Here is a 10,500-nt window from a genome sequence, read left to right as displayed (position 1 = left end):
GCGCTTTCTTACGCTGTAAGTGGCCAAGCCGGAAGACTGGGGCGCCCAGGGGTCTCTTTGCTGCAAAGCAATTCCTATCCGCAGTTTCCAGTTAAAAAAGCAGCGCTCCCACTTGACCCACATGCGGGCAGTCGCAGCACATGGCAGCCCTCAGCCAACCTTGGAAGCTAAGCAGGATCTGACCTGGCCAATACTTGGGATGGAAGGGACCCCCACCCCACCCCCAGGCTGTGAGCTAGACAGGGAAGTCAAAACAGTATGCCAGGAGGTGGCAATAGCAAACTATCTTGTTCCCAGGAAAAATACAACCAGGGTGTGTGCGTGTCCGTGAAGACACCAGGAGTTGAGTTCAGTTTTATGGGGAAAATTGGTTTCCACACCATCACTTGCTGCACAAAATAAATGATGCAAGTTCAAATGCAAACATTATTTTAATACAGAAGGCAGCAAAAGCTCCTACGTGTTATGGGAATGTTATGGGACCCCTGCATTGGCTGAACATTCATAAAAACACAAAAGGGTGGTTGTTGTGGGGAAAATAGGAGGAGGAAGGAGTATTGGGTATGTTCGTCACCTTATTTATAAAAATAATAAAGGCGGGATAAAAAAATCTTTTAAAAAGCCCTAAATGCTTCAGTTTAAAAACAACAGACCAGCATTTATAGAGCTGCCACTGTTAGGATGATTAATTCCAGGAATATAAAAAGCCTCAATGGTTTTATTGTTGAAGGCACAAAAGTTGCTTTTGTCTCTGTTTGAGGAGGTTCAATGAGTAACTAACAAGGATTTCTCTAAGGTCACCTTTGCTCTTCCAGTGGGCATTATCTGAAACTTTTATAGCCGAGGTGGATTCCCACCTGGAGAGATGTTGAAAGTGGCATCAATAAAATTAATCAACATGTTGAAATTGTTTCCACATTAAAATGTTTTATCACTTTTTCATGTCCCCACTTACGAAGTCAGCTAATAAAGCATTTATTGTGCAAAACCTGGACTCTCCCCCAGCCTCAACTGGTGACAGAGGAAAAGCAGGAAGATGTTCAGCACTCAAGACCTCGGTGGGACTCTTAGAGTTTCTGGACTTAACACCCAAAACAGGACAAAAGGCGCCCCCACCTCAGTCTGATGGTGTAGGAATCCACGCATTCAAAAGACTGAGAATGTGAACCAAGTTGAAGACCTGGTTAAAATTCGTATTTTTATTTCTGCTCCTGGCTTTTCACCCAAGAATGACTCCACCAAATTCCAGCCATTAAAAACAAGATGTTTCAGCAGAGCAAATGGACCGTTCTAAAGCAGAGGAGACATTTGCATGCTGATTGCTCCGTCCACCTCGCAGGACTGGAGCAGATGTCCTCCAGGGACATGCAGCAGAGGTGGCACCTGGTGAACTTGCTTTGTGTAGGCACCATAACTTGGGCCACCAGAGCAGTCACAGGAAGGACTATGAGCGGATACCTTCCCAGCTTTCAGGGTCTCTGGAATCTTAGTTGCAGATGTCCTCAACTTCCCATCACTCATTTCATCTCCTGGTTGCATATCTGCAACCTTCCTGTAGAAAAGGTGCTGGGCTCTCCTTCCTGCCTTTCCAGTGAAGGCTGGCCAAGGAGGAACAGGTATGGCAGACAATCCCACACCTCCTCAGACAACCATCTCTTTGGAGCAGAACAACATACCAGGTAAATTTCCTGCCCATGAGTGACTGAAGGCCTTGAAGGACAGCATGTCTCAGGTTATTCAACAGGGAGACCTTTTAAAGAAATGGAATTATTTTTTATTTAGCAATAGTCTTGACATCCATGACTCAGAGGAAGAAAAGGCAACATTTGATAGTTCCAATCTTGGGCTCAAAATGTCTTGGTTGCCTCTGAGAACGAGCTCACCCAGCTCCGATGACATTCTCCCGTAGGCCTGGAGATGGAGCGCAGCCATTGTCCTTCCCAGCCTGGCTCCCCAGATGGACTGGGTCCACACCTGCCAGGATTCCCACCCAGCAGCTATATCTGGAAAGATGAGGCTGGTGACCCGCTTTTACTTCCCTGAAGAAGGCCTAGTTCTTCTAGGCCCTCCTTTCTCTCTGCTACTTCGGTGGGAGAGCCGGCAGCTTTCTACCAGGGACTCTCTGGGCAAAAGGAAATTCTATCTGGGGGGATCCTTCTAGCTCTTCAGAAGTAGTTCCGTTCTGCCTACTCTCCTGTGTCACCAGTGAAGATGAGGTTGCTGCAGCCCCCTACTGCCAGTGGGGCAGAGGGAGGTGGACACTGTGACCCCAGAAATGTCTTCATCCTGGGGGCTCCTGCTGCATGCTGCCCCTCCCTGTCCTGCAAGGCACAGAAGGGAAACAGGTGATGCCTCTCGGCCTGAAATCAACAGGCACGGATGGGGTCCATCATAGGGAAGCTGAGACCAAAACCCCTCTTCAGCCTCCTTCAGCCCCTCCTTCCAAGCTGAAGGGAGGACTCGCATCTGAAGGGCCCCAGGCTGCAGCAGTCCTCCCCCACCCAACACTCACTGGGTCCTCAAGAGCCAAATGGGCCCGGCTCCCCAGGGAGGCTTCCTCTGACTCCAGCACGGACCACGGTAGTTGCGCCCGAGGGAGACTCAAGGCCACTGAGTGGAGGGAAAGCGGTAGGGCCACAGGGGGGTCCTGGGCGGGGGCAGCTCTTCTGTGGAGAGAGATGCCACTGAGGGAGGGCAGCCTAGGAGAGAGCCCCTGCCCAAGCTCCAGCTCACTGCCAGGCTCTCCCCAGGCACTCCCCATGTTCAACAGAAGTGGGCACTTGGTGGTATGAGGCTGGCCCTGTAGCCTCTGGGGGGCGGATGGGATCACAATTCAAGCTTTGGCTCTCTGCACAACCAAAGGGTGTCTTCTCTGAGAAGGGGTCAGGAGGCTGCAATGACCAAGCCACCCCCCCAGCAGAATGGGCAGGTCAGCTGGACCAAGAAGCAGCATTCGGGCAACTTCTGCCCCAGCCAGCCACTTAAAAGCAGCCAAAGCCCCCAGGGGAGCCCCCGCCCCTTTGTCTTACCCTGAGACCAGCAGCCCCAGCAGCAGCAACAGCAACAGCAGGAGGCCGGCAAAGCAGGAGGCAACCACCAGGGCCAGAAGGAAAGCTGGGGGGAGGGTGCCAAAGGTCAGCCCTGAGGCCCTCGACTCAAACCCGGGGGTTCTCCCCGCTCAGCCCCGGACACAGTGGTCTTCCAGGCCTGCCTGCTGGTGGCACTGCAAGGAGGAACTGTCAGCAGCCCGATTGGCCCCTGGGGGCCCTTGGGGGAAACTGGATTCTTGCCAGAGGGGCCCCACGGGGCCAGTCCCCTGCATTGCTCAGAGGACTGAAACCTCTAGGGGGAGTGGACAGTGCTTTCACCCCCACTCAGCTCTGTTCCCACAATGTGCTTCTTTCACCAGGGTCTTATCCAGGCCATCCCTGGACCTCTACACTCATGCATTCCTCAAAGGGGAGGGTCTCACTTCCCAGTGAGTGGGCCCCCACCTTGCAGGGCACATGGTCCAGCCTCAACCGAATCGGAGACAGGGCCGGGCCGAGGATCTGGGCCAAATGGGGAGAGTCCGGCCCAAACTGAGGAAGCGCCCCCCCCATTCCTAATCAAACCAGTTGTGGCCATGAGTTCCCCAGGTTCTCTTGCACGACGTTCAGCAAGGTTGCCCTGGTGTGCTTTCAGCCATCTGCCTCTCAATTCCAGGAGACTGTCCCCCGGGGGCTTTCCTCCCGCTAGTCCCTTGTCCCACCACTTCCGCTGGATCAGCCGCTGGGGTGAGGAAAGGGCGGAGGGGTACTTACGCTCCTGGCATCCAGCACCACCGAACCCAAATGGACACCTGGAAGGGAAGGAAGAGGGTGGGAAGGCAGGTCAAGCCTGTCCGCTGGCGCCTGGCCTGAGCAGGAGGACCGGACTGGAAGGGCGCAAGCCATCGCAAGGAAGGAGAGCCAGCAAGGAGACCTCGGAGAAGCAGAAACAGCAGCCAGCCACTAGGCTGCTAGCGGTCCTTCCTGGCCCCTCTCCTCCACAGCAGGGAGGACAAAGGCCAGCGCAGCCACGTGAGATGCCCTCCGCCCACCCAGGAGCACCATCAGCAGAGGCCGGGCAGAAGAGCGCCAGGCCCTTTGCAGGGGGCGCAAAAGGGCACAGGAGCTCAGGCTGTGGCAAAGGTAGCCTTTCTGTGAGGACAATGCTGCACAGGCGCAGCATCATGGCCTGGGCACAAGGCACATTAGATGCTTTTTTGGGGGGTCTTGCCCTCCCTCCTGGCCCAGCTCAGGATTCCCAGTTGGGAGCTTCCCTCCTCAGGCTGATTTCGTGGGCAGGGAGTTTGCTGGAGAGGGGATTTCTGCTGCTGCACGTGTCCATGGCGCCCCGCACTGAAAAAGTTGGGCTTTTCCTTCTAGCATCCCCAGAGGGCATGAGGGAGGCTGGCACCGCAGGGACGAGCTCTCTGAACCGGTCTCTTCCTCCGAGGGCAGAGGGAGACGCAGGCAGATCCAGGCCCGTCAGAGGTCCTGTCTGGGCTGGCCAGGCACAGAGACGCCACTCGTCCTGCGAGCGAGGCCTCTGGTGCTTCGGCAGGGAAAAACAGCTGCATCCCGCCCAGCAGGCAGGATCGGCCCAGCACCCCCTCCCACCGTGGAGCGGCCCACTGGCTGCCGAGCAGCAGGGAAGGAGGCACGTCCTCGAGACAGGTCTGGGTGGGGGAGCACCTGGCGGTAGCCGCCGCCACTACACCTGGGGAAAACAGAAGCGTCAGCAGCCGCCAGTCCGCTGTCCCAGGCCTCTGCTGACACGCTCAGCTTCACCCGAGCGCCATGCCCCGGGCGGAGGCACCGCTGCCACCGTGTGGCCTTGAGCCCCTGGCTCAAATGCACCCTCCTGGGCTGCTGCTGCTGCTGCTTTCACCCCCACTCAGCCATGTCCCCACAATGTGCTCCTTTTATCCAGGGTAGCTTGAATTAAACCAGCACCCTGGGTTTGAACAGCACCCAAACCCGAACCAGAATCCGGGACCTGATTCTGCCCAGCAAAAATGAAACTCACCCAATGCAAGTGCCATTCTGCAGCCAAAATCCACTCTCACAAGCTGGATGGGGAGAGAGCGAGCGCCTCTGAGACCCTTGGCGGAAAAGGGGTGCTCCCACTGCAGGGGAACAGGGACCACCCAGGGCCAGCCCTCTGCTGCTGAAGAGCTCAAGGGAGCCCACCTGTGCACGTGCGGTCCATGGCATGCGCCTGGAAGAAGCCGTGACGGCAGGTGCAGTGGACCAAGCCGTCCCGGAAGGAACAGGTGGTGGAGAGGTGGTCACAGACATCCAGCTGGCAGAGGTTCAAGCCTGCGGGCGAAACGGAGCCAGAAGGACTCTGGTTCACCGACTGCCCTCCTGGCAGTGGGTGGGGCTGCCCACCAAGAGGCCCTGACTTTCGGAAACCTCAGGGAGGGCCGTTTGCCATTTGGGCTGCCCTCTCCGGCCCCTCCATTCCTCTCAGCTTGCCAGACGAGGGCTGGGCCAATGCCTGAGCTCCCGAGGTCAGGCTGCTGCCAGCTTCCGCTTACCCTGGTAGGTGCCCACATGGCGCAGGAGGTCACAGGCTGGAGCCCCAGGCAGGTTGCTGTCATGGCATCGTGCCCAGAAGGCATCCACAGCTGCATCTACCTCGGGGCCTGTGACTGGCACCCAAGCAGAAAAGTGGTGCAAGATGGTCGCCTCTCCACCGGACCAGCTGTGGAGCCAGAGGCCTGGGTCAGCTGGTGAGAGGGGTGCCAAGCCCTTCCCCCCTCCACCATCCCCTTATTTGTTCAGAAGCACTGCCACCTTTCCTCCAAGACATTTTGGGGGCTTGCTGAGGGACCCCGACTCCATTTTCCTCCTCATAAGAGATAGAGGGATGGGTTCAATCACAAGGGAGAAGAGTTTGGTGGGACTTTGGGGAAAAATTCTTCATGGGGAGAGATTTTCACCTGGGGAACAAACAGCCTCAGGAAAGGGTTAAGCAGAGGCCGGATGGCCATTGGTCAGGGGGCCGGAGGGAGGTGGGCTAGTGATCACCAAGATCCCTTCCATTCTAGGAGTCTGTGGGGTGTGTCCACAAACTCAGGCACCCCCTCCCTCCACACACTCACTTCAGCTCTCGAACGGGGGAGTCCAGGTAGCCCTCCAAATGCCCCAAGATGTGCTGGAACTAGGGCAGAGAGAGAGGGAGAGGGAGAAAAACACCCACAGCCACGGGAAGGAGAGAAGTGGCAGGGCCCTGCTGCTCCCGCGTGGGCCTCCCCGCACAGCCGGACGCCGCCTTCCTTTCCCGGCCCCTGGCCTGGCCAGCGGCCAGCAAGGGGGCTTGGCTGCTTGCAGGCAGAGGAGGACTGTCCCCCCGGCCCAGCAGCCCAGGCCCCCCCTGCAGCTGCGAGGAACGCGGCAGCGGCCAAGCAGCCTGCCTCAGCCTTGGCCCAACAGGGCTATTGGGCTCGTGGCCCCCAGTCCTTTGGGTGAGGGGCCCTTACCAAGTGCTGGAGCTGGCGGGTGACCAGCAGGGAGGACTCCTCCGTGACGTCCAGGTTGCAGAACTGCAGCTGGGCAGGGAAGACCTTGGCTGCAAGAGGACAGTCGGGGCTAGGCCAGGGCTGGGGGAGGCAGCCAGACCCCTCCCCCACCCACTCCTTTGCTCAGCACCCTGGACGTGCGAGGGGGCCCACTGCAAGGGCTTTATGGCTGGGGGGTGGCGTTGCATCACCTGGGAGGGCCAGACTGCTCTGCGTGCTGAAGGAGGGGAAGGCTGGGGAAAGCAGCTGTGCCAAACCCCCTCCCCTCCCCCTTCAGCCAGGCCATTTTGCTGAAGCTGAGGGGCTAAACAAAGGGGTGCCAGCAACGCTGGGCAGCGGCTGTGAAGGACAGGGTTTCAGGCCTTGGCATTTGCCCGCAGGAACCCACGTCTAGTCTTCATCTTGCTGCCAGCCAGGAGGCAGGCTGGGGCAGTTTAAAAATAAACCCTTCCAGGAACAGGCTTGGTCAAGCTCAGCAGCTGCCCCGAGGATGGCAGGCGGGTCTCGTTCCATGGCGCCAAGAAGAGCTTGTCTGACGCTTTCCTGGCTTCAGGTCCTCCTGGTAGGGAGCTGTGGAATGATCCGCCCCGCCCGCTTCCTTTTGATCCCAAGAAAGGTGCTGCCCCCTCACCTGGCACACAGCCCAGCAGAGGGTGAAGATGGTAGCCCAGCCCACAGCAGCAAACTCGGCGCCCCACGCGGTCCTCACACGAGCTCCAGGGCGGACAGTCCTCCTCCCCACGACAGGCCAGGGGCTCTGCAAGGAAGGGTGCCCCGGTGAGCAGAGTCCATGCTGGCCTCAGTCCTTGCAAGGGCAGCTCAGGAGGAAAGGAAGGTGTCCGAAGGGCTCTGGGGATGGGGCGGGACCTGCGGGTAACAGGGGCCAAGGGCTTTGGGGTGAGCAACCCTCTGCGGAGGCTGCAGCAACAGGAGGACAGGGTCGCATCACACCAGGGGGCTTTGGGGTTGGGGAAGTGGGCCTGTTAGAGCACCTACCACAGCTTTCATTCATTCCCCACCTAAATTGGGGCCATCCGATTTTAGCCCATGTGGCCAGTGGGGACCCCAAGACGTCCCAAGGAGGGGGAGGGGGAGGGGGAGGGGAGGGTTGTCCATGGCAGCAGTGGCTGGGATGTGCCCCAGTCAAGGCATTTGCCCCAGGTGGATTCACAAGACACCCCCAAAGGGGCTGGAGCGCAGAGCTGCTACGAACAGCCTTGTTACTTGACAAGCTGAACTGACAGTTTGGGGGCACATTTTCCCCATTTGGGGACCAAACCCGCAAAGGGTTCCAGATGGTTGTGGGAAGGCTGCCTTGTCCATTGTGCCAGGGGTGTTCTGAAGACTCTCCTCAGACAACGCATCGCGTAACGCGCCGAGGGGGTGAAGATCCAGTCCCAGCCAAATTTCAGAAAGGTGCAAGTGCTGCTGTTTTTTTGGAAAAGGGGGTTCTGCAAATACTTCAGTGTGGCTTGTCTATTTTTTTTTTTAAAGTATCATAATGGGGGTCAAAAAGATGGCAACAATTCCTAAGAACAGCCGCCGGAGCACGACCATGAGAACAAATGAAAAAACGGTTAGGGATGTTCCTGCTGCACAAGCAGCCAAGTTGTTTTTTTGGGGGGGGGGGATGTGGCCAAGGCAGAGCAGGCGGTACCCTTCCCCAGACCCCCAGACTTTTGATCTTTTTTCTCCTAGGCGAGGGAGTAAGCAAAGAGGCCTGGATTCTGGAACGGTCCCGTACAGTAGCAGCCAGCTTCTCTTTCTGGAGGGGCTCCAGAATGCCATTTGCTTGATCAGAAGCCACCCCAACCCTAACCCTTTCCCCCTTAGGGTTTCCTGCACACGGACAGCTGCAGCTGGCCTCTCGACCCCTCGACTGCCTGATGGTAACAAGACTGTGGGAGATTTCCAGCTCAACCTCCTTTGGTTCCAACCTCTCCCAGCAATCCAGTGTGGCATCTTTGACCACGCACCGCCCAGGGTCACATTTGTGAGATGAGCAGCTATAGAAATTTGATAAATAAATAGAAGGGGGGTGAATCCAACGCAGGCCCCAACCAACCACCCCTGAAATGAACGTCAAGGGGAACAGGGCAGTTAGGGAGGGGGAGTATGAGACCCTCCCCCCCCCCCGCCGGCCCAGGTGACCTCCCTGGCATGCTCACTGACTGGGCTACCTCACCACCAAGGCTTCTGCTGCGACACTCACTCAGGGCAGCCCCGGGAAGCCCACGCTCCCAGCCTACCCAGCTCTGCTGTGGCGCTGGTCCCGTTGAGCATCGCGAGGGGGAGGCGCCCGGCCCAGGTGATGGGGCGGTCCAGTTCTGCTGACCGGCTGACTGTGTTGGGTTCTGGAATAGGAAAAGGGGTCGTCTGCTTATTTCTTTACTTACAGGGCTGAGAAGCTGCTCCAGTGACTGACTCTGAGGGGTGCACAACTCCTCAGATCCATCGTTCAGGTCAGAAGAGACAACAGTAATAGCAACACTGATCAAATACAAGTAACATTACTAAAAATCACAGATCACGATAGATCCCTAAGAAGCCAGGCCTCTAAACCACAGAGGACGCTCATGGGGCAGGAGAACTGCCTGCACAGCCCTGCCCCCAGGCTGGAGGGGACAATCGAGATCTACAGACTGTCCGAGTCGAGGAGGGAGAGCGAGGCAAGGCAGCCCTTCGCTGCCAAGGGCAGTCCCCGAAGAGAGCGCGGGCGGGCAGATGTTCCTGGGAGCAGGCCGTTCCGCTGAGACCCAGGCGCTGAACCACGCGGGGAGTACAGGTCGGTCTAATTCGAATCAAGAACTACTCCGTATTACAACTTACATCGGTCGCGTGGCCGTTCTAGCCAAAGCCCCGCCTAGCCCAGCCCTCTTCGAACCGCCTGAGTTGGGGCACCTTCACGGAGGGGTCAAAGAGGGTCCCGAAAACTTCCAGTGGAGTCTGACGCTTCGTCCTCGCGCGTTCAGAGGCGCCCGCAACGCCGCCACCGCCTGGATTAGCCCTGCCTGGCTCACCCCGAGTCCCGAACTTGCTCCCTCGCCCCAGCCGCCCCGGGGAATGGGGAGGGGCCGCCGCTGATCCCACCAGGCCTCCGGGCCGGCCGGGCGCCCGCCCGCCGTCGGAAGGACCTCAAAGGCGCCCGATGAGGCAGCGAGAAGCAGCGGCCGCTCGCCCGTCCTCCCACCCTCTCCTGCGGGGAGCCCAGTCTGCGGGAGCAGCTCCGAAACCCGAGCCAGGGCGCAAGCAGCGCCCCCGCGGAGGAGCCAAGCGGCGGACCTCGCGGACGGGTCTGGCCGCTTCCTTGGCTCGAGAGCGCAGGCGGTCCGCTCGGGCCGGGAGGCGGTCTCCAGACGGGGCACCGCGCCAGCGCCACTCACCTGCCCGGCGCCCGCAGCCGACCCCCAGCTCCACCTGCAGGAAGGCGGCCAGGCCCAAGCAGATGCCCCCCCACATTTCTGCAGCCGAGGGACTCCGCGCAAGCAGGGGGCGGGAGGGAGGGGGCGGCGGCTCCTTGACCACCCCCACCGCCCTGGCACTCATTAACCCAGGCGGCCTCCAATCCCAGCCAGGCTGCCGGGGCAGAGGGCGGGGAACACTGGCCTGTCCACCTCTCTCAGGGCCCAATCCTCCCCCTTGCTTCCCCCCCTTGCTTCCCCCCCTCGCCCCCGACTGGGGAGACAGGAGGAAAGGAAGCGCTGCTTGCCCCCTTAGTGAAGCACAGCGTGCTTTGCAGGCTCTATCTGGGGGGCCCAGGGCCCAGAAACAGCCAAGCCGCTAAAGCGGGGAGCCGGCTGTGCCTCTTGCCCTTCGCTCTTGGCGATTTCCGGTCCCCCATGCTTCTGATGGCCTCGCGCCACTGCGCCCAGAGGCCCAGTGGCTGCCCTGTCCCCTCGCTGGCCTCTGATCCTCTGGGGGAAGGAGAACCTGACTAACCCAGTTCCACC

At 59.0% G+C, this 10,500-nt stretch overlaps 1 protein-coding gene across 5 annotated transcripts; it reads right to left on the bottom strand.

Moving 5' to 3' along the window:
- Window positions 1-1,172: 1,172 nt before the first annotated feature.
- On the bottom strand, window positions 1,173-10,048 carry LOC112543134 (protein HEG homolog 1-like). Of its 5 annotated transcripts, none has more exons than XM_088147751.1 (12): window positions 9,934-10,048; window positions 8,800-8,904; window positions 7,182-7,307; window positions 6,512-6,600; window positions 6,134-6,192; window positions 5,567-5,733; window positions 5,217-5,345; window positions 5,053-5,095; window positions 3,804-3,841; window positions 3,030-3,114; window positions 2,513-2,666; window positions 1,173-2,321 (listed from the first exon to the last, which is right to left on the bottom strand). In XM_088147751.1, exons 1-12 carry the CDS (start codon window positions 10,007-10,009, stop codon window positions 2,187-2,189), a joined length of 1,206 nt encoding a protein of 401 aa, XP_088003877.1. In that variant the 5' UTR covers window positions 10,010-10,048; the 3' UTR covers window positions 1,173-2,186. The 5 variants fall into 5 exon arrangements, 4 of the variants coding, with proteins under 4 accessions (XP_088003877.1, XP_088003878.1, XP_088003879.1 ...); XM_088147752.1 differs by lacking the exon at window positions 9,934-10,048 and adding an exon at window positions 9,380-9,705 and having other exon boundaries at window positions 1,174-2,321; XM_088147753.1 differs by lacking the exon at window positions 9,934-10,048 and adding an exon at window positions 9,452-9,542 and having other exon boundaries at window positions 1,174-2,321.
- Between the last annotated feature and the right edge of the window lie 452 nt (window positions 10,049-10,500).

The sequence above is a fragment of the Python bivittatus genome, unplaced genomic scaffold (assembly GCF_059951505.1).
Source record: "Python bivittatus isolate LINGU-HERP-01145 unplaced genomic scaffold, Pbiv_v1 ctg000600_np1212, whole genome shotgun sequence".
In the NCBI taxonomy this organism is placed as follows: Eukaryota; Metazoa; Chordata; class Lepidosauria; order Squamata; family Pythonidae; genus Python; species Python bivittatus.
This window is presented reverse-complemented; position numbering and strand designations above follow the sequence as displayed.